Source organism: Corapipo altera, unplaced genomic scaffold (assembly GCF_003945725.1).
Source record: "Corapipo altera isolate COAL_440 unplaced genomic scaffold, ASM394572v1 61411, whole genome shotgun sequence".
NCBI classification, from domain to species: Eukaryota; Metazoa; Chordata; class Aves; order Passeriformes; family Pipridae; genus Corapipo; species Corapipo altera.
In genome coordinates, this window is record NW_020884875.1 from 15,431,790 (window position 1) to 15,455,407 (window position 23,618).

The following is a 23,618-nucleotide window of genomic DNA, read 5'->3' on the forward strand; positions in this document are numbered from 1 at the left end:
ATTGGGAATACGCTGATTGTTTAGCTCAGCCTAGAAAGGATGTCAAGGACACAGAACATTTTCAAGTTTTTGAAAGTGCCAGAAGGTCAGAACATGTGCCTGTAACTCATTTTTGAGAGTTGTGTAGCCAATAACTCTGAATGCCTTTCTCAACTTCACCCTTCAGATCTTTGGCTATCTAAGTTAACCTATTTCCTCAAACTTGCTGAATGTTCTTTAAAACAGTGTTCACCCACTCATCTATTTCAATGTGCTACCAAGAGATTTGAGTTCTAAAATAATTTTGTCATTTGCTATCATTATCTTCTTTCAAGAAAGTGTTCTGCTTCATTATGTCTTCATTAAAATAAATCTCCAAGTGGCGTGCGGGTGAACAGAGACCTTCAATTTCATTTATATCATTTGTGAAGAGCGGTAAAGAGCATCTATCTGCAAGAATCAATAATTTTATAATTACATACATATTAGCATGGTTACTTGTATGATAGATCACATAACGGGGCATTCTGCCTGGTTGCTGGAGCAGCAGTAGAATATTACCCTATAATTTTCCCTTTCTTCACCATCACCATATAGTAATGCATATGCATTTTGTGCAACATAAAACAATGTTACTCCAACATGGCAAGACAATATCATCATCTTCATTTTGGGAACAAATTAATTTACACTAATGAAATGGTATATGTTTAGCATATACCTCTTAGTATATAAAATGTAACCTTGTATTAACCTTTAGTATATTAAATATAACCTTTTATCTCTTATAATCTTTTTCAAGATTATAAGTGGTGATTGCCATTACAGTGAGGATGCAGCCTTTTCACATGGTATTGGAGGTCAGATGCCACTGCTACTGTGAAGTAAGCTTGCTCTGAAGTGGAATTACCTTGTAGATATTGGTGAGTCAAAGAACAATAATAAATACCTTTCTTCTTTTGCAACAGCCAATATGAAGTCACACCAGCAAACAATAATGCCTGATCCAGAGCACAAAAACCTTGAAAATATGTTGTCAGGTCCAGTTCAAATTCCTCTCAGTCATTTGCCTTAAGCAGTGTCCATTTCTGAGTCAGCAGGTGGCAAGCTATTACAGAAATCAAAAGGTGAGCCACCACTCCAGATTGTAGATGTATTTATCTTCTCTATGAACATTTAAAAATTGGTTACTGACTACAAGTTTGCCCATGAAGAGATCATCCTTCAACACAAACCTCATCCTTGCTATGCTGATATTCTCTGACATTTTTAAATGCTTTGCAGAAACTCAGACTTTTTTAATCATCATGAAAAATTAATTTATTTTTTATTACTACCAAAACTCCTTCTTACATGAGGCTAAAGAAGAGTCTCATGTAGGAAATATATGCTGCTCATACTCATCCTTGACATTTTGTGTAATGTTGGTCTAGCTCTTTTCATGGACTCCCAATTAGTTGAATAATTAAGAAAAGGAAGAACTGTTTTTAAAATCATAACCACAGTATGCACCTGGATTTACACAGCTGCTGGCTCATGATCACTTCACAGATATGCTGCCATACTTTCTTGGCAAATGAGAACTGCTGGACTTTGTAAAACTTTATCTGCCCCTGATGACTTTCAGAGCTTGCCTTTCCTTCAGTCTTCGGTGAATAGCCCATAGCTATCAATTAAATTTGTGAAACACATTTTATGCCACCTTCTCACTCTGCTTACTTACCTTCTTGAACATTAAATGTCTGCAACCAGAAAAAACATAGAAGTATTGTATGAAATGTGATCTAGAATGTTGTGTTCCAGATCCAAGGTTTTAAAAGTATAACAAGTGAGCCATTATCACAGAATTCTGTTTTTGTCATTACTCTTTTATTTTAGTTCAATACAGATGAGTTCTGATCTCAACAATGAAAAATGGCTAATAAAAAACATTTAGTTGACATGGAACAAAACTGGGTTTTGGTAGAAAAAAAGCATATTCAGCATTAGGGGGCCATAAACTAGCAAACACAAACACATCTTATGATCCCATTGACTCCAGCAAGGTTAAAAATCCCATTGATCTGGCACAGGATTTCATTTAATAAAAAAGCCAACCAACCAACCAGAACCACAAAACCCTCTTCTTGTTGATTTTAGGCCAAATCCAGACCATTTTACCTACAAGTAATATATTTTAACCCATAATTCAACTATTCTGAAAAAGCTCAGTTGAGGAGAACATGGAGAAGAATGACTAATTTGATAGGGTTTAGAGTGTCTTAGTTAAGACAGTAGAAAAAACATGCAAATAGGTGATAAAGCACCTACTGGCAATCTTACTGAAGTTCTAAGTAGATGGGAAGAATCTCTCTAGAGCTACTAGAATAGAAATAGATATGCCTTTAAAAATATAAAAGTGGGTTGGATTAATTAAATATACCAGTAAGGGTTCTGTTTCTAGAGCTAACCTACACTGGATTAAACAGCATCTCCAAGTAAAAAGACATTACTGCCATGAAGCAAGTATCCTGCCCCCCAAAATAAAAACCAGTACCCCATTAGATCTGCCCCTGAGGATATTGAGAGCATCTGTCAAAGAAGTCATGTTTATTTATTTTACAAGTCAGTTCATCAAAGGAATTTTATATTGTTTTCTTATCTGGCTATATTGCACAGTGTATATTAGATTTTGAGGTCAGATGTCAGGAAGCAGAGGTTCCATGTTATAGGAAAAAGTCTGCAATTTTGGGTACCTAGTAACATTAATTTACACACATAAGATACAGCCATGTGCATTTCCTTGTGCCTCCTTTGGCTCTTCACTGAACTTAGAAATACTACACTTTCTATTGGATTCTTTTCTCATTAGGATGAGAGATCTTAGACAGGAATTGATTACTTTGTGTTTTGAAATTTTGTATTTACTCCTTGGCTTTATGGTGTTGAAAAATAGCTGCAAAGTTCCCATCTGGTGGCCTCAAATGAAAAAAAAAAAGGCACATTCAAGTACCCTACCTGTATTTTAGGTAGATTATTAGCACCTGTTTTTTGAAATCTTTGCTAAATATTGTTGTTTTATCAAAGCATTTTAAAAAACACAATACTCACAATTTTGTCAATTCCGTGTGATGCAATTTCTTACCTATGGTCACCATAAACTATGAGGAAAAGGCACTTTGTTAGTTTTCTATGGATCAAATCCACTGTTCACCAAAGCTTACATAAATGATAATAATAGGGTGACCTAGGTAGAAAAAATTGAAAGTCTAGATAAGTTAAACTGAATTGCTTTTTTCTCTGAACTACAATCTCTGATGATCTTTTTTAAGGATTCTGAAGAGGCAAGCTTCCAGTTTCTACCCTCTGCGCTACATGGTACTGTACGTGTTCTGGTAGGACTGCTCTGCCTCTCCCAACACTGAAACACTGAAATGCCTCAAAATTGAGGCATTGAAAATATTCCTAGCCTGTGAAGTTACTTGCTATGTTCTTAAGTAATTGACTTAAAATATTGTTAGAAGGGTTCTACAGATTGGAAATGAATGTTCGAAAAAAGGGATACATAAGTATTAGGTCACTATGCGGCAACAACTTGTCAAAAGAATAGTTACTTATGTATTTATGTATTATCCTAGGTCTACAACAAAGTAATCTGGATTATTTTAGCCTTCAGGGAAAAAAATACATGTCAGTGCATGTCACTGTTTCCCAGGCAAGTGTTCAGATTTTCAGGGCTGATTCCTCTGTATGTTAATATTAACATTAAAAAAAATTAAACCCAAAAAATCAAACCCATTTTGTCACGCATACAATCTTGACCATGATCTCCTCTGAGAAGTCCATAACAGTGATCAATATAGCTAAAGAATGTACTCTTATCATCTTTACAAATAAAGTGTATTGACATTTTTTCACACATGCATTCTGTTAATTCCATAGTGACTCCAGGATCTCTCAAAATCAGAAAAAGATAAAAATGGTTTAAACAGAATTTAGATTTTTGTTTGCTCAGCAGCTGTGCTTGGTGGCTTTACAGGCAACTAGTCTTCCAAAGTATTATGTCTTTTGATCTTTTTCCATAGCTGAGTTAATTTTTAAAATAACTTCAACATTTCCGGAATGATCCATGGGCTTGGACTACCTTTCTTTTCCATTTTATTTGGATAGTTTTATTATAGAGTTGGGGGGTTTTATATAGCTCTGCATACAGAAGGTGCCAGCTTGACTCCATATACAGGATCAAAGCCAATTTCTGTCATTCTATAACAGGAAGATGAAATTAAAACCAGCTTGCTCATCAGGATGCTTGAAACATCTTTATTTCACCTATCTAATTTTTTTTAAACACTTCTTTAACTTTCCATGGATCCTGTGCTATCAACTTTTTTTTTTCCCAAGGTCATGTCCATAGAATTACATTTGATGAAGTGAAAAAAAAGAAAGACAAACTATTAAGATAAAAAAGCCTAGAATTTTGGCATACTTTTTTTCCGTAATATTTTTAGGGACTAAACACTAGCAGAAAAGAACAGGAACATTGTACTTTAATAGGAAACAAAATGTATGCAGAGGTCTTCAATACTATTCAATATATTTTGTCTTACTGTTGCAGAATATGAAAATAAGATATGTCTCTAATCTTAAGAAGTTGTACAGCATAATTATATTATGTTTTTTCTAAGGTTGCACAACTCCTTTAAGATATTGCAAGCTCCAGGAAGGCTTATATCAGCTACAATCACATTGCTTTATACCTGTAGGAGAGCATTTTTCTGTGCTGAGTATGCTGCAGAGAATTCTAGCTCTCCCAAGAAGGCACTATGAAATCCTTAATGTGAAAAAAAGGATACTTAAAGTATTAAGAGAAACACAAAAATCATAGAAACTCCATAGAGTTTAATTTTAGTTTAATTTTATCTGGTCTTTAGGAACGATTGAATTGTAGTTATATCCCCTAGTTCACCAAAACAGCTACCAAAAAAAAAAAAAAAAAAAAAAGGCAGGGGTACATGAGAAAGTGAATAGAGAGAAAATTAAATGAAGGCCTAAATTCTGAAGTTGTCTTGCAACTGATTTTTTTCCTGCTATCTAGAAAGGCACCACCTTGGTGCCTGCTGGGACAAATCAGACCTTTTGCTTATTGAAAGCAACATCTAAGACTCACAGTAAATGTGGGAGAAAATAAAAAAAAAAAAGATTAAAAATTACATTCAGTGGCAATGAGAACCAAAGTCAGAGCTCTTCTGCACAGAATACACCTGATCCTGCCCACCCTTGAACCTCATAAGCCTTTTTCTTCATATAGCTCTTCAGTGCCACTCATACTTTGCCACATTTCCATACCCAACTCTGAATGCAGTCATGGTCTTTCTTACCATTTCTTTGCATTAGTTACTTTTGGTTTGCTTTGGTCTGGCTTATAACATGGTAGTATGCCAGCTTTCCTTTTAAGTGGTCTAGAACCTTTTATAATTTAATTACACTAATATAATACTTACTCATCTGCTTCCTTTCTACAACTAGGCTTCCTTGCATTTTTTCAATTCAATTTTCCTGATGGTGACAGATGTAGACAAATTATTGCAGTTGTTCTACACATTTCAAAATTATGGCCACTTTTTATGTGTCTTTATATAAATTTATGCAGCTGGGTCCAGGTTTTAACACTTGGGATAGATGATGGCACTTGCTTCTCATCCAGGTGGATTTCAGCACTCTTTCCTGACTCAGCAAGATACATACTTGTCTCTTTACCCAAACTGTCACTCAGAACAACCAGATCCATGTGAAGAGCAAATGTAACAAGGTTTCAGTTACAGTTTTTGCTGATCTACTCCAGGCCTTAGTTACCCAGCCACCACAGAAAGAAATTGGGCAAACCTCACTAGTGTATGTTTTGAAATGGATGGTGTCAACTGTAATTAAATAAGATAAATTAAACTTTCATTCTTCACAGTCCTTCATGTCATTCAGCAAGACAACAGCAGTTGTCCTTTTTACATTTATCAATTGACCTCTAGCCTTGAAAGTCATAATTAACGAGTTTATAAACATACTGAAAACCCTACGGTACGCCCACAGGCAATCGGGTCCCAGTATTAAGCACGCTTATGGGTGGCGAGGGAGAAGGAAACCACTTCAAGGAGTTGCACAGAGAAATAAACCCTTCGTCGCTCTTTTGGTAAATCTACCAGCATAAAGCCCCGCGGGGAGATCCTACGGATATTGGCGTGGGCCGGGACCCCCATTTTCGCAACGGGCGCCGGGGTGGGCTGGGCGGCAGGTGGGCAGGCCGGCCGAGGGGCGGGCGGGGGCCGGGCTCTCCCTCCCGTTGCCAGGTGAAGCGCAACGTCTCCGCCTCCTCGCGGTAGGCGCGCAGCCCCGCGGAGCGCACGCAGGCGGCTCGGCTTGGTCGGCTAAGCTCGGCTCGGCTCCACACGGCTTCGCGGGGCGGCCAGCGCCCCAGCCCCGCCGCCCCCCGCCATGGCGCAGAGTATCAAGAGGGGAATCCTCTGTCCGAGCTTCGTGAGGAGGAACTGGCTGCTGCTGAGCACGGTGGCCGCCGTGCTGGCGGGTGAGCGCGGGGGGCCGGCAAGGGAGCGCGGCGCCGCCGCCCCTCGCCCGGCCTTGCCGGCACGACACGGCCTCGCCCGGCCGCAGAGCGGAGCCTGCGGCGGGGCGAGGGGCGCTCGGCGGCCGCAGGGCCGGGCGGCGCGGGGCGATGCTAACGACGCACCCGAACGGCGGGCGAGGCGGGCCGGCCGCCCTTCCCCGGCACCGCCGCGGGGAGCGGCTCCGCAGCGTTGCGGTGTCGCCGCGGCCGCGCGGGAGCGGCGCTGGGCGCGGGGGACGCGGCGCCCGTACCCGAGAGCGGCCGGGTCGGCAGCGGGGCCCGGGGCTCCTCTTGGCCGGGCGGCTCCTGTCCCGCCGGCCCGTGTGGCAAAGGTCGGTGATCGGCGGCGTGAACCTGCGCCGTGGAGGACGGACGCGGGGTCTGTGAGCCCTCGGTTCTGCGGGTCCCCAGGGCGGGCTATGCCCCAGGCGGCGTCCGCAGCCCCGGGGGGACCGCGGCGCCTTCCTTTCGTGAGTCTGCGGGGGCAGCATTGGTGGTGGCTTTGGAGAGCTTCTGATGGCCCAAGCGAGCTTTGCAAGTGGAAGAGCTTGCGGTGCCACTCGTCTTTCAGTGGGGTTTTGGGGAACTGAGGAGTTTGGCAGTGCCACCCATTTTTCAGAGGAGCTTTCAGGGTGAAAAGTTTCTCAATGCCGCCCAGCTTTCAGAGGGATTTTCAGGGGCTTCATTGTAAAGATACGAAGATTTCTCCCCTGCATGTCAACAAGTTTCTGAAGGGGAGATGAGTTGAACGCCATCTTACTAAGGATAGGTGGGCAGAGAGGGCAAAGAAAATGCATCAAAGGACTTGGACAAAGAGTCTTTTCCATAGGACATAATTTTGGCCCTAGTCACACACGTTTTATTCATTTTTTTTCCTGGTGATTATTTGGAGAGCTTCCTTTGCATTATTGCTACTGCAGAGAAGTGCTGCTTTAAATACTTCATTAACTTGCTATCTGATGGTTCTCTTTCAGATGACTTTTCTGCAAATTTGCATTTTGGCTGGAACATACCTATTTCAGTGCAAATTTGTTCAGGAGAGAATTATTATTTTGGAATTCTACCCAGCTATTTATAAGCTGTGATCAGAGCTATGCTTACGTATGCACATGCAATTTTTTTGACATATTCAGTATTTGAAAGATATCCATTCTTTTTCACCTCTTTTGTAAGTGGAAAGGTTCTTGTGAGTTCTGTATACCAAGTGCTAAGGGCTTGCTTTGAAAATGTGACCATACAACTGGAGGAGTATCTATATGCTCCTGTGTTTGTGTGTGTACAGTTACGTTTTCACATACTCCTGTCGGGTACCCTTCTATGAGCTGACATACTTCCTTCCCAGTTACAGAAGTGGTTAAGAAAAATTCCCCTTGCATTATCTTCAGTGACTGTAGTTTGAACTGAAGTGTGTGATATGATTCTATAGGTGGATCATTCTGAAATTAAATTTCTCTGGGAGCCACAAAGTCTGGCAGTACGGGAACTGTGGGGACAGTAATGACCCCAATCCCCCTAATACCCAATGGGAATTCACAGTGAGAGAGTGGCAAGCACACAGATGCCTCCTGTGTCCTTGGGCTTCTGGTACACTGTAATTAACAGTCCAGAACTCAGGGGAGCTCTCAAATACTGGGAAAGAGAGCCTTAAGAATTCCATGAGCTTTGAACCAAATTACGTTTTACATGTAGCTATCTATCTGCTGCATTTTTAGTATTTCTTTGAGGTGAAGTAAGGTATGCAAGAACAGTGAAACCCTTGTAAAGATGGAGTTGAATCATATGTTATGGTTTTACTACAGCTTGAGGAAAGTTCGTAGTATACCTAGAGTCCACAAACCCTTCATAATTAAATTTGCATATTCATTTTTATATACTCTGGGAAATTGTACTGAGGGTTATTAATCTAGTTAGTTTGGAGGAACAATCTACCATTTATGAGCAGAAGAGTAGCGCATGATTTTGAAAGAAGTACATACCTTTAGGTTTTTCAGAAAAGTGTGATGAATGAGGAGTGGAAATAACAAATGCAGCAAGCTGTGAAAATATGCTATGTAAGCTGTCCAGCTGTGCTGTAAAGTATCTGATATTCCTACACTGTCATAAGGAATCATGATTTTTGCTCATCGTTATCAAGCCATGTTCAACATCCAATTGAAATATGCTTATCTTTGCTAGTACTCTTACTAAGCTCAAAAGTTTTCCCAATTACTTCTGGTGTGCATCTCTGACAAGAGACAGAAACAGGAAAAAAAACCTCCTTCAAGAGTAATGATTCTATGTTATCTTTTAAGCTTTCAACTCTTTGCCTGTGGTTTACGTTCTCAAAAACATGGGAATTTCTTTTATAGCAGTGGGGGGGAGGGGATAATTTAAAATTTATACACAAGGCATCTTGGGTGTCACATTTTTTTTGTGAAAACACCTGAATGCAGTTTTCAAAGAAAACAAAACTCAAGGCTGAAGAGGTTATTTTCCTTACCTTAGCAGACATTCTGTTTCAGACCACCAAACTGATGTGGAGAGATCTGTGACTATGAGAGTAGCAGCCTCACGCAGATACCTACAAGAGGGGACATATTTTGCATCTTTTTACTCTACTGGCCTTACTGAGCCCAAAGCAGCTGAGCTGACTAAAGCAGTTTAAAAGTCAACCTACCTCAAGTGCTTCTTCAGCCTTTCATATAGAAAGTTACATTGCTTCCAATTTCTACAATCAAGTCAAAATAAACCAGAAATGTCCCTGAAATTTACTCACCCTGAAACCCATGTCCAAAGGGCAATTGGATATGGAGAGTTTAAGTCACACTTCACAGGATTCTCATGGAGCATCTATTTTTTGTCATTGACTTGTCTCCAAGAGGTCACTGCTGCAATACAGCCAAACCAGTCATGAAAGTAAAAGGCTGATTATGTATAAATACTTGTTCATTCATTAGTCTGTGTGTCATCGCCTAATAGCTTGTAATGCTGGGCAATTCTTCAGCAGAACAGATTTTTTCTTACAGTGGAAACTAAAGGGTAGGTGATTTGCCTACATATGATCTGAGGCATTGAGTTGCAGTGGCACACTGTCCTAGAGCAGAGATCTTTTGATGTTCTCAGAAATTATACACAAAAAGGTTGGTTAATACTTATTTTGAAAATTATTAGACCATTATCTTTTTTTTGTAGCAGTTCTGTGGTGGGGGAACACGATTCTGAGGTATTCAGTTTGCCTAAATTTACAGGTTACTTCCTCCCCCAATAGACTATCTGAAGTGGGCTTTCTTCAGCAGTACATGTGCACTGAAATTCTTCAGGTAGTCACAAGGAAGATGCGAGAAATGCAATATTTAGGTAGATACAGCCACCAGTCACAGGAGACTGTGAATTGCAGGCGTCCTTCCTTCCGCCTGGCATAGGTCGTGTTCGTCGGAGGTATTTCAGTGCGAGGCAGTGATGACCACTTGTGTGCTCTGCCATTAGCTTCCTCCTCCATTCTGTTCTTCGCTTATGGACGTGTTGCTCATGCAGTTCACCTCAGAAAGGGACCCTGGGTGCCATGGCCATGCAGGCGGGAGCGGCGCAGGGGCGGCGGGAGCTGTCCGAGGTGGCTCAGGGGCAGCCCGCGGACCGGGCAAACAGAGAACTGGCAAAACGCGGAGCTGCAGCAAGTGGGGGTGTGAGGCAGGAGTGAAGTGACTGAAAAAGGGTGGAGGTCAGGTGTTCAGGCTGGAGCATGCCTGAATACTGACTTTTCCACTTCTGAAATGAAGTTTATTCAGTTTCTGCAGTGTCAGACCCTTTGCTTGTGTAGTTCCCATGTTGAAAGATTGAGGCTGGCATCAGACCTCCTTTTCTCCCCGCATTTGAGAGTGGGATTAAAATATGCATTGTTCCTGTTGTAACACCAGCATTGAAGAAACTTTGAGTATTGTGACTATAGCTTTTTGCCAGGATTTGATGAGTGCAGCAGCCATTGGATCTTCTGGTTTGTGCTTTATGATACCACCCTAGCAGTTCATATGCCAAAAATTTATTCTCTTTAATGTTAATGAAAGTTATTATTTTATATTGTAATATTAAGTAGTAATATCTCCCTATAGGAATATTTTTTTTGTTCCCATGTAAGTCAGGTGTATTCACACCTGCTAAATGAAATGCTCCCTCTGTAATCAGACACAAGGAGATTTGACAGCTACTTTTAAAAGCGGTAGTTCCACATTACCTGGAAGCCCATCAGTGCGTTCTTACAAGAATTAATGTCTCACAGGGTGAAGACAACAACAGAACATTTAGTAACTTATCACTGTGTTGATGGCCTTTCACCATGCAAAAAGCCAGTCTGAATCGAGGGAGCTCACGGTTCTCCTGAGTTTCTTTTGTAAATGTAGCCTGCAAGCCCATACACCCCATAAACTTATAAAGTCTTTCTGTTTCTCATGGTGAGTTGCTTCTGTCTCTGGCAAACATAATTTAAAAATCAGAAGCCCATTCTGGATATGAAGTAAGGTTTCACTGTTTTTCATTTCCACCTCCTTCTGCCTTTACCAAGAAGTGGCCTGTTAGCTTAGTTTAGGCTGTCTTCAGTACCATTTCTCGTTTCTTGCACAGTACGGTGGGAAGGTTACAAACAATGAAACAGATCAATCATCTCTTACACTAGAAAATACACTAGCAAAAACATCAGGAAATAAATTCAGAGGGATATAATAAAGCAAGAGAATTATTACTTCATGAGTTTATCACAAGTATAGTTGTAAAGCAAGCATCTGATTCCTTTCTTAAATTCTGAAGCATAACATTGTACTAATTTAGAATTTATAACAAATGAAGTCCAGACATCTTGAATCAATTGTGGTAGCATGGAAATTTGACAGAGGATTCTGGTTTCTTCTTGGTGTACCTTAGAACAGAATAGATGACACATGACTTTCTATGCCCCTCTAGGCGTTGCGGTGTTTACCTCTCTGTGCTTCTCTGCTGCACTTGCACACAGTTCGATATAGAATGGGATCTGTTCAGAAATGTGTGAAACCCAGCAATTCTGAGAAAATGTCTGAATTTAATTTCAAAGACAGAAAGTATAAGTGCAGAAGGGCTAACAGTGTCATCTGAGAGCTTCACATACTACTGAGGATCAAAAACGCTCTGAGCCAGAAAGTCATCCAGTGAAAGAATCCAAAGGAAGTTAAGCATGATGCCTCATTTGCTCTTGAGCTGTTTTAAAGCAAAGAAACCCCATCTTTTATTTGTTCTTCTGTCATGCAAAGTGTTTTCCTATTTTATTATTTGTTTTAACATAAAACTTCAATTTCACTTTATGAGAGTGAAGTGAAACTATCACTAGAGCTGAACTTTTAAATGAAAGGAACTTTGGAAAGGGCGAGCCTAAGGCCAACTTACACTCTAGAAAGCCCTAAAACTACCAAAGTCAATGCATTATTTTTTTCCACTTGAAACAATAACACCAATACTAATACCAGAAAAATATTATTGTGTCCAATTTACCAATATTATTTAAGGGAAAATATGACAATCACAAAAATTTTTTTTCTTTTCTGTTTACATCTTAGAAACAAAGCATAAAGACACTTTCATCCTATATACCCCAGCAAATAGATAATGTTCAGGTTGAGACTACTCACAAACAATGCTTGTGTTGTTTGCAAATTTTTGATTATTTTTTGTTTCCACAGAAGCCTCATAGGATTTGAGCAAGGCAGTTGTACTTACAGTCCCACAACATTATCTTGTTCTGTGAGATCACATCTGTATCATGTATTATGCTGAAGTTAAGGGCTGTACTGGAGGGAGTGCTCCAAATTTTGTGGTCCTTTCATGCTTTTGGAATGGGAAACAACCTGGCCTTGCTTAATCTGAGCTAATTTTCTAGGTCATGTATCTGATTTCTCAAAGCTTTGATGTCTTTATTAGTCTCAGAATAATGATGTTTCTACATGTTACTATCTGTCTATCTTTAGTGTCCACTAAATTGCCTTTCCAGCTGCTTATCTGAGTCGCAATCATTCCATTGCCCTTTCAGCAGTGGGATAGCTAGAACAGTATGTCCTGTTTACTGTCCTTTTCTCTCATCAAAGAAACTGTTACAAGGGTCAGAATCTGACAGATATTTCATTATTAGCGTTTCGCCTTTTTTATATCATTGGCAGCCTATTAGTTTCTTTTGTGTTCCGGGGGTCTTAAATGAAAATGTGTTTTTCCCGATCTGCTCTATTGAGCTAATATCTCTTGGGCTATCCAGGATGTACAAAAGTGCTCATATAGCTTTGGGATAGCAATCAAATGATGTGGAAAGAGAACAGAAGGTCAGTGGGCTCTTACAGGAAAGGGTGGGAAGTTCTTAATTTTTTTGGAGTGGCATTGTAATGGTGCCAATGGTGTTGTAGTGTGTTAGACTATATAAGCAAAATGTTAGATGCTAGGACTGGAGACATGACAGTGTCTGAAATGAGTGATAAAAGTGGTCCAGACAAAGCACTGTTTTGTAAAATAACTGAATTTGGAGACATGAAGGAGGCAGTAAGACTTGTACATGTCTGGATGACTGCAGAGGAGAGAGGTCATAGTTAAAGAAGGGTCACGTTATAGGTGGGTTGGGAGAATTGTAATGGTTTTGGAAATGTCAACTGAAAGGGGTTGTAGGGAAGGTCTGCAAAAGAAGGAAAATTACTGTTTTCAAGTTACATTTCAATCTTACTGTAAAACACAGGAATATGAGATAGAAAGATACCTCCTGAGTTATCACATCTAGTCTACTGCTGCTTCAGATTACAACATTTTAGGTAAAATTCTGTAAGATATCATGCTCCATCTTAAAGCTGGATAGGCTTCTTGGTGTTGCGCCTCCTCCTAGTATCACTCTGATTTTTGAAAGCCTTAAAATTTCCAGTCTAAAGGTATTAAATTTCACTATGCATCCATTAGCTAAAATATTGCTCGTTCTCTGCTATTCAGCCATTTTCTGTATTCCTACCTCACTCATCCCTGTTGGACAAACCAAGCTCTTTAATCTCCTTTCAAAAGGTGGGCTCCTTGTTCTTTTTATCACTCTACAAGTCCTTCTTTGCACGTGCTTCAGTTTGAGTTCACTCTTCCCGAAACCTTAATGAGTTTCATACAGTATTCCCCAAAAGAACAGGTGCTTTCATCAGAACACATCCAAATTCATGAAGAAATGTAGTTTGTATGGCTGCAGGGAAAGAACTGTCATTTCCCTCAGATTACTTAAGTTATGATATAATCTTGGTAATGTGCTGTTTATTATGTTAAGGTTATAAGTACAGTACCTCACACATCTAGTAAGTCAACAAGTTTGTTGAAAAACTGAAAGAAACACATTATATCTCTGATACAACTTAGTTTATTTTAACAGAGTTATGGACTAACCGAGGAATGAATTCTTCACACTGCCTCTCTGTTTTTCGTGGTATGGGCTTTATGTTCCTCTAGGTAGGTTCTCTACAGCAGTTCTAGCTAGATGAAGCACAATCATAAAGTTTTTTCCCACAGCTGTATATTTTTATCTTGGCTTTCTCAGGTAGAAATTACATCTGCATATGGAAAAATTTGAAAGATATGTACACGTGAAATTCATCTACAGCATGTTTAGATAAGTGAGAGGAAAATGAGAATCTAGTAGGAGACATTGTTAAATAATCAGACTGGTTAGCCATCTGCACGTGGATGTTCTGGGCCAGCACTGGTTCAGTGTTCAGGGGAAGTGTGGTAACACATAGTCACAGGAGAATGGCCACAATTTCTCTTTTCTTGACTGAGTGAACTAACTGCCCCTGATTTGACTAAGGGTGAGGTAGGTCCTGTGCAGGGCTGCATAGCACAGCACAGCACTGTGTTATCAGTGACTGCTACAGGCTCTTGAGGCACACAAAGTAGCAAGAGTTAGGTGGGTTTGCTGGTTGCAGTAGCCTTCACACCTGCTCTGAGTAAAGGGGGTATGCCTACACTGGAGAAGCTGGTTTTTCTTCCCTCTGGCCAGCACTCCACCTTGCCTTCATTCCTGAAGGTCCATCACAGGGAGTCACTGTCTACCTGAACTTTCCTCACACTCCAGTCAGATGACAGTGTTATTTATGTGAAGGAATTTACAACTACTGCGCCCCTCAGCAGGTTATTCAGAGAGAGGGTCAGGGGTCTCACCATGGCAGAGGAATGGCAGATCTTCCTCTAGTACATTTCTGCTAAATATTCTTCAGTAGACCAAGATCTGACTTGGGAACTTTCTTCTGCTGAGAGAACTTTTCTTCACAGGTCTTTGTAAGCAAGCTGGTAGTCTGGGCAAGCAGTATCCAGCATCCAGAGATAGTTGCCATGCAGTTATACCCCTGAGACTCTAAATCCTACCTCAGTAGTTGTCTGCGGTTTTCTAAGAATCTTTTTTTTTTTTCAATCAACATTAGTATATTTATTTGGAGGTACATTGTCAAGTAGAGTGTAAAACAGTAAAATGCATAACAGTATTAAAAATAATGCAAAGAGAGCTGAATTAATAAGCTGAAAGACTAAGTTTATAAGTATTACTATAAGTAATATATTCTTCTACACCCTCTCTTTTAGTGTTCTGTAGTTGACACTGTGTATCTCTTTGTAGCTAAGAGACAGCCAGTGATAACAGAAACTCTTGTGGAGAGAACAGAAACAAAATGGATTTATAGAATATTACTAAAAGACTCAGAATGTATCAGGGGCTCCAAAAATCTTGCCTGCCTGTGCTGCAATTTGATATGTTTATATTGAATGTTTTGTATTGTGTTTCAAATCAAGCCAGTGAACTGTGTTTGCCTTTTCAGTTCCATGAATTATCTACTGTAAAGTTAATCCAATTGAGACCCACCAATATGATAAGAGTAATTGTGTTTTAGCATGTGTACAGCAAATCATGTGAAATTATGAAGAGCTTAATCACTTAGTTAATAGCACAGTCCACATTGCTACAGTACAGTTAAATAATACCAGGTTTGAACCATGCGACATTTCTTCTTTCCATGGTGCATCAAAGCAAAATCCCTATATTTCCCCCAGTGTCTATCAGTATCAGCCAGAGTCACTAACTTCTCCAGTGAAAGGAAGTTTTCGCATTCTGGAATCATGAGAAAACAGGAAAAATAAATAGCACAATTCTTTTTTTCAAAGATCTACATGGTGTACTTCAAAAAAGATAACTTTGCAAAACACATTATTTGTTCTGCAGAAATATATGATGGATTTCTTTTCTCATTGTCTTTATGGTTCCTTCATAAGGATTGTTCCCATAATGAAGTCAGTGGGAGTTGAAGGTGATTTGCTGTTTTTTCAATGTTGTGCACACTGATGGAGTGAGAACTCCCTACCTCTTAACAGTATGCATCCCAGACCACTCTCATCCATGGGTGCAAATAATATGTTAGGGAATCCTATCTGTTAGATACCAATTTTATCTGATTTATATTCACTTTCAGGGAGAAGTAGGAGCAGGCATGTCTATGCATGGACTTCATTTATTAGTTTGTAAATTGTGAGTTATTTTACCTATGAGTGAAGGTAAAGAATGTAAAGGAGCATACTATCATGTTGTCTTATTACCAAAGGTGTAATCAAGTTTTGAAGAGCAATTAATCCACAATGGCAATGATGGTAAGCAAGTAAGTACAGTCATGACATATTGCATGTCCTTAACTGATTCAGGTACTGAGGCGTTCTGAGTTTTCAAATTCAAGATCTGAATTGTGTTATTATAATATATATATAATTATATAAAAAAGACTTCAGGATTTAGCCATCACTTCCTGAAAAATTGTAAATGGTCTTTACGTTTGGTTGCTCAGGTGGCTGCTGAGCAGCCAGCACATTCTTCCAAGCTTACAATAGCTGTAGGACAATATATGACACTCCCCATTGTGTGTAGCTGAGCCCAGAGATTGTGCAATTTGTTTGAACAGAATGTGTGGCTTTTTTCTCACTCATTTCCAAATCTGTGTCATGAACTGCAACACAGTATTGGAAGAAAGATGTACCAGCCCTATAGTTGTTCCCAAACAAATAATTTACCTTTTTACTTAGACAGCATTTTGGGAAGAACAGCAGTATGCAAAAAGACACTCTAGATTAAGGGCAGACTGTCATAAATGACTGTTCACCAGATACCCAAATGTCACAAAAGTAACTTTGCAAATATGCAGCATATATATATAGCATGCACAGTTGCAAGGATATATTTGCCTTAGAAAATTAAATTAAAGACATGGGATTGTGCAGCTTGTTCCGCCATCATTCTTCACAGAGAAATCTGGACCTTAAGCAGTATGTGTCATTTAGCTCTAAGTAGAGGATTGCTCTTGTGGTAAAAATCATAACCCAACTTAGCCATGTATGTCAAGAAGGAAAAGCATGGAGGGGGGGTAGAAAATAAATTAAAACAATTTATCATGGACAAGAGGAAAGGTGAAGTGGTTGAAACTGAGGAAAGATGAAGAGGGCAAGCAGGAAAGTGATGTTTTTCTCTTCAAAAAATTAGTAGTAAACTATTCCATAAACAAAAAAAAAGATAAAAGAAAGGAAGAATCCTAATATATAGAAAAGATTTTACCTACTGTAATGTGTTTTGTGGTTGTTGGAAGCAAGCACATTTTCATTTCAGAAATGGTGATGTATCAGTAGCATTCATGTAGAGAAACTGAGATTTTGTAAGACTTTCGTCTATACTTACTTGGGGCTACTATAATCAATGTGATGCTAAAAGCAGTGGTGACCACGTGAAATATGTTTACTCTGGGCTGCACTTTCTGTGTGTTATAATTCCGAGGAAGAAATTTCCAGTTGAACTTGGCTATTGAGATGAGGATCAAAAAGTTTTATCCCATTTCAAGTACATAACCAATTTTATTCTGCTAAGTTTCTAGCCTTCTCTTGTTACTGTTACAAAGTAAAATTTCTTATATTCTCATGATAAATTCAAGCAGCGTATGCTAGATGCTAGCATATAAGTGCTCTGTCTGGTAAAGAAATTGCATGAACAAGAAATTGAGAGCAATAACGTAATTTCAGGAGATTTTTGGAGTGAGGAACTCTGTTCTCAGTGATACCTTAAGCCCCTAATGGTTTTTTTATTTTTCTAATATTGGTAAGCCTTGTAAGTTTTATAGGTAGACTCTAAAAGCAGCATCCCTTGTCCCTATCCCTTTCCCTGTAGCACCCTTGTTTACACATTTCTTAACCCTCTTACCCCATTCTATGCTCCCTATATCAGCCCTACTCCTGAACACAGCAGAAATGTTTAGTCTTTTGTCAAGGCAAAGCCTAGATTGTTGGCAGAACAGCATATCAGGGCCTGAACAACAAAATGAAGTCAAAAACTGGGTAACTGTGTACCCTTTGTGCTCTGATGATGATGAAGATGGGATGAACAGGGGGTCCCGAAATGCACCCCAGACCCATTTCTCAGGGGGTGGACCCGGGGCAGTCCAGAGCAAAGGCCACAGGGTGGATACATCTGGGATTGGATGGATGATGTTATAAAATGTAACCTCTCGGGCACAGGGGTGCGCGTCTTGTAACATCTACTGCCTTGGCAAATAAACCCTTTCTTATCTCACCCCTAATTAACTGCTCCAGAGATTTTTTCAGCACCATAAATCCCACGGCAACATCAGCTATTGCCACTACATAAATAATAACCAAAAAACAAAACAAAACACAAAAAAACCAAAGCAGATAAAAATATGTGCATGGAAAAGCTTAAGGAAGCCCTGCTAAAATCTGGAGAGCATGTAGGAAGTTTTTGTAGTGAAATCTAACAAACTGGAAAAGAGCATGCAATGCATGAATGAAAATGAGGGTGAATCTTTGTACCTGCTAGCAATCCTGCTGAATATAGAATGATCCAACTTCCAGCTGGTCAAATATGAGTCATCACCTAGAATGAAAGGCAGATGGGTTAGAACGTGTCCTAGTCACACCTGCTCAGAATAAAGTGGCATTATACAAATTTCCATAAACATGCAGTCTAGTCTTGCTGTAATTTAAGCAAATGCCTACACTAAATTGTGTGAATTTTCTGAAGACATGGAGATAAACTGTATGGTTAGATTTAGCTATTTATCTGGTACTTCCAGGATCAAAGTAACTTGAATATATGTAACCATTTTACAGATGGAATTTTATCTCGCTTGGGCTTATCTTAAAGTCCAGAGTAATTATTTTCAACACATCTAATTCCGTCAATAGATTAGAAATAGAGATCATTGTGTCATCATTCACTGATCGAGGCCATTTGCATAATATTGCAAATATCTTCAAGGTTGTTAAGATCCGAGATTGTTACAAGGAATTTAAACCGTACATGTTCACGGGCACAGATTACACCTAAATCAGAAATCTTAATAGTTGCTTAAAGCAGCTCATTTACTTGGAAGCTTAACTTGTTCGTTTTCCGTCTGTTTATTAACAGGAAAGACCTGGTAGGAGTTTATAATCTGCCCAAATTTTCTTTTTTAGCTTGATCTTGCAGGTGCAGATGGAGCACAGAAAAGATGGTTCGTTAACCTTTTGTCCTCTTAGAGGCGAGGTCTTAAAGTTAACTAGTAGTTGCATCAACTAACAACCAAATAGGGTGTGAACTACCACAAACCACAGCCATGATGAATCTTTAGGAAGGTTTTTTGCAAAATTCCTCACTTCCTAGAAGAGAATGTAAGAGAGTTTCATATTGACTAGAGAATTGGATATGAGATCCCTGTTTGTTTCCTTCAGTATCAACACTACAGACCAGTTTTCCATGGATTTGCCTAAATTTGTTTTTGAACCTGCTGGTATTGTCTGTCTCCACAACATCAATCAGCTAAAATAACAAATGGTATTTATAAGCCTGTGTAAGCAACCCATACACCAACTTCTTCGGCAGTATCTAACTTAGATGCCTTGTATACCATCAAAAATATAGCTGGGGAAGAGGTGCATTTGGCTTGGGCACTAGCAGCTTTCCTGAGCCGCTGTAAGTTTACCTGAGCCACTGAGGCTGGTAATGGTAGACTGGTAGCACCTTCTGCTGTTGTAACAATTCTGCTGCAAAATATCCATCCAAAATAACGAGGGGTGTAAATAATTCCATTAGCCTTATTAATACAAATAAGACCTTCCAGCACTCAGTGGGTAATGAAGGGTTCTAACTTTTCTGACTTGCTGTTTCACTGGATCCAGTTAGAAACTGAATCTCTTGATACTCAGTTTATTCAAGACTAAAGCATTACAAAGTTCCTGTGTGAAGCAACAGTTCTTAGTCCTTTCTAAATGCTGATGAACACATTTCCTATACCAGTGATTTTAATCTGAAAATCATGTTGAAATGGAAAATAAAGGTATTGCCTGTCAAACTGAAGAATTATGTCTTTTGGCCTTTATTTTCTTTTGGTAGAACTCTTATCTTTTATTTGTCACAGTAGCTAGAACTATCTGATAATTCATTTAATCCAAAGATAAAGTGCCTTGTGCCATGACTCAATCATTGATTGAACTTACAGTCTGGTATTGTAGGTTGGTTGTGTAGTGGAATGAGTGTGAAATATATGGAGTGTATTTTTGTTGATGAATTTCCTGGAAGTTATTAAATTAATTTAATGATTACAGTCACACTCTTTTCTAATTACATAGAGCAGCAATTACTGAAACTGTAGCTGCTGGGTAGCCTTTTTTTCACCAATACAAATCATCTAAAGTGTTTTTATCACTGTCTTTCTTTAATGTTTGGTAGCGTTTATATATTCTGTTTATTTTTTTTTTAATATTAGTCAGGAGTTTTCTAGAACTAGAGAAGGCAGGTAAAAAATCACTACTGGACTGGGCTGGTAATCAGAGGACATGATCAGATTTTTCCAAAGACATACCTGGAGACATCCTTCAAATTCACAATTATATGTGTTATTACTTTGTTTATCATTAACACATAGAACCGAAAAGGAAACGTCTCTTCTCTGGTTTGCTTTAGAAGTTCCACCATAGATGTAAAAATATGTCTGCTGCTTGTTCTTTTTGTTTTACTGTTCTACTATTTTTCCTCCTTGTTCCCTATGTCTCTACTGTAAATTACATCTAATTTGCCTCACATTTTTTATGTCCCTTTTAGGTATTGGAGTGGGCGTGCTGGTACGGGAATATGGCAAATTGTCTAACTTGGATAAAGTCTACTTTTCCTTTCCTGGGGAACTGCTGATGAGAATGCTCAAACTCATCATTCTGCCATTAATCATATCAAGTATGATCACAGGTATGTCTGGAAATATACTGTTAGCTGGTGAGGTTATCGTTGTGGATTAGCTTTCTTTCTAAAAGAAATAATCTCTGAAAACAGTTTGATGGAACTCTATAATGAGAAATTCAGATTTCATAGATTTAGATTAAATTTTTCTATATAATGAGAATGGATTTGGAAGTATTAGTACTGTTATCTGGTAAGTACTTTATAAAGAGCTGTGACGTAATAACTTTAGGTGTTTTTAGATTCTTGTATCTCTCTCTGCCTGTTTTCAGGAGTGCGTTAAACAGCTGCAACTGCATGTTCTGAGGTAAAGAGTTAACTGTTTTAAGTAGTCTCGTGTTACCATTTCACAAGAAAGGCAGGACTGATCTCATAGCTTACTGTCATAAAGAAAATATTCCTGACCTACACTTCTCATGAAGTACCTTACATGAGCTCTGGCATTTGCTGAATCATTCTATAAGTCCATTAAATTCACTGACCTGACAGAAATAAATTACAGGGGAAAAAACCACTTGGTTCAAAGGAGTTTTGAGTTTTGGGGAACTGCAAGTGTGGAGAGAGACTGTATGGCCAGGAAGAGGTTATGGAAAGAAAAGAAAAGCTTCCATCTCTTGGGAAAAGCAAGCAAGCCGTTGGCTAGAACCTTGCCATGGCATGCTAGAATTTGCTAACAGCTCACCCAGTAGAAAAGATTTGGAAAGATTTGGTGGAGACTGCTTAAAGCAAAGAGACTGAACTGAATGTCAAATACCCTTTAAAAATAGTAAATAAATTTTAAAAAGGGAAGGAAAGCCAAGCAAACTTATCTTTATTTTGTAAACCTTTGATGAAGGTACAAGGACTGTGACTTTTCTTTTAGCTTACTACTGTGAATCAAGGCATATTGGTCACTATATTGTCCCTTTTCATCTCCACAAAGCCTCTGTTTTGGGAATGTACTTGTGCCCAGGTGTTTACTGATTGATTGATTGATTAATGAAAATGGATCAGACATCAGACTACAGAAAAGGAGAGCACGTTGTGATCAGAAAATGAAAGGGGTCAATTTCGGTCATGCTATGAAAGTGCTTTTGAGAATTGGATATTGAATACAAACTTTCAAGCTCCTCAAAATTCATGGTCAAAAATATCACTGATTTCACAGGAGCATACCCCAAAGTGGGCCTATGACAGAAGCACCCTGAGGGAAGCTGCCAAGGCCTTTCAAGCATATCTGTAATGCAGAGTGACAGGAACCGAGTGTTAGAATTGAAATGGAGAATGTCAAGAGCTGCAAGATCCAGAAGGGAAAGCTGCCAAAGGCATAGTGAGAAATGATGGCACAAACAGTCAAGAGCTGTGTCCAAAGGAACGGAGATGAAACAGTTGTTAGTATGTAAAGGAGAGGAGATCTTTACTCTGTGGCAGGAGATCCAGGAAAAGTTGCCAAGATAAGATTAATACATTTCTTTTCTTGAACAAGCTTTTATTTTTGAGTTAAACCGGGCCCATGTCTTCAGAAATAATTTATATCATTAGGATAACCATGAGATGAATTATTTATTAAATGTATTCCTGTCCAGCACTTGCTAGGGGAAATAACAATCATTCTGTTTAAAACATTAGGCTCTTACTTATGTTTAATGTTCCAGTATGAGTAAACTGCATTTGTAGTTACTAACACATGCTTGGATTTTAAAGATTGCAGATTACAGGAGTTGAATTCAATATAAAGAGATGAGAATCAGATGCTCTGATTCTGACCTTGGCATGTCCCATTTCCATAAAAGTAAGGGCATGTTTTTTCTACACTTCTATGTTAGGTTTTTAGCAAAGAAAAAGGAAACAAGGCTGATAGAGAACAGAAGCTACTTAATTAGAACATGTAGGGCTTTGCTGCATTGAAAACAAAAGCACTAGCTGTCTGTATGCAGGTAATGCTGAAATGCGTGTCAAGCAAATGAACCACTCGTTTTTGTGCATGATGGTTTTCACTGTTCACCTGCATCCATCCTCAGGATGTTGATGAAATATTTTGCCTCTTTTGAAAGAGATACGTTAACCTTCCAAGCATCAGAAATGCAAATTTGAATTGAATAAGTAGACCTGTGTATAATCATGAAGCACATTAGTAATTTTTCCTCTTTCATACAGAATGGAAGGGACCTCTTGAAACCCTCTAGTCCAATCCTTCTCCTCAAACAAGGTCAGCTAGACCAGGTTACCCTAGACCATGTCCAGGCACGTTTTGGAAGCCTTCAAGCACGAGGACTCCACAGTTTCTCAAGGCAATGTTTGACCAGCCTCACAGAAAACAGTGTTTTCCTGTTCAGACGAAATGTCATGGGTTTTTTTGATTTTTGCCTATTGTCTGTTGTCTTGTCTTTGGGCACCACTGTGAAGAGCCTGGCTCTGTACTCATTCACACCCATCAGCAATTTTTGCACATGAAAAAGATCCCTCTGAGCCTTCTCTTCTCCAGAATAAACAGTCCTTGCTCTCTCAGCCTATCATCATGTGAGAGATGCTCCAATCCCTTCATCATGTTTGTGGCCCTTCATTGGAGTCACTGTAGTAAGTCCATCTCTTTCTTGTACTGGGGAACCCAGAACAAGACACAGTACTCTGGGTTTGGCCTCACAGGTGTTGTGTTTGGAGAGATCACCTCCCTCCACATGCTGGCAGTGCTTGTCAGAGTGCTGCCCAGGAGGCTGTTGGCCACCTTTGCTGTGAGATGTTGCTGTCTTATGGTCAGCTCGTTGCCTGTCAGGACCTTCAGGTCCTTCTCTGCAGAGCTGTTCTGCAGCCACTCAG

The 23,618-nt window shown here is 39.4% G+C and overlaps 1 protein-coding gene and 2 long non-coding RNA genes across 4 annotated transcripts in view; 2 read left to right on the forward strand and 1 right to left on the reverse strand.

Annotated features, from left to right (window-relative positions):
• Window positions 1-6,265, reverse strand: part of LOC113943225 — a 29,225-nt gene extending 22,960 nt beyond the window's left edge. For both annotated transcript variants that reach the window (XR_003526239.1, XR_003526238.1), the window contains exon 1: window positions 6,030-6,265. This is a non-coding gene — a long non-coding RNA (uncharacterized LOC113943225). The remainder of the gene's footprint in view (window positions 1-6,029) is intronic.
• Window positions 6,266-6,357: 92 nt separating this feature from the next.
• Window positions 6,358-23,618, forward strand: part of SLC1A1 (solute carrier family 1 member 1) — a 52,804-nt gene continuing 35,543 nt past the window's right edge. Inside the window, exons 1-2 of the mRNA XM_027634722.1 lie at window positions 6,358-6,535; window positions 20,691-20,831. Of these exons, the coding sequence (XP_027490523.1) occupies window positions 6,445-6,535; window positions 20,691-20,831 (232 nt within the window). The 5' untranslated portion in view covers window positions 6,358-6,444. The remainder of the gene's footprint in view (window positions 6,536-20,690; window positions 20,832-23,618) is intronic.
• On the forward strand, window positions 6,826-9,485 carry LOC113943227. The gene is made up of 2 exons (XR_003526242.1): window positions 6,826-6,906; window positions 9,076-9,485. It is a non-coding gene; the product is annotated as an uncharacterized LOC113943227 (long non-coding RNA).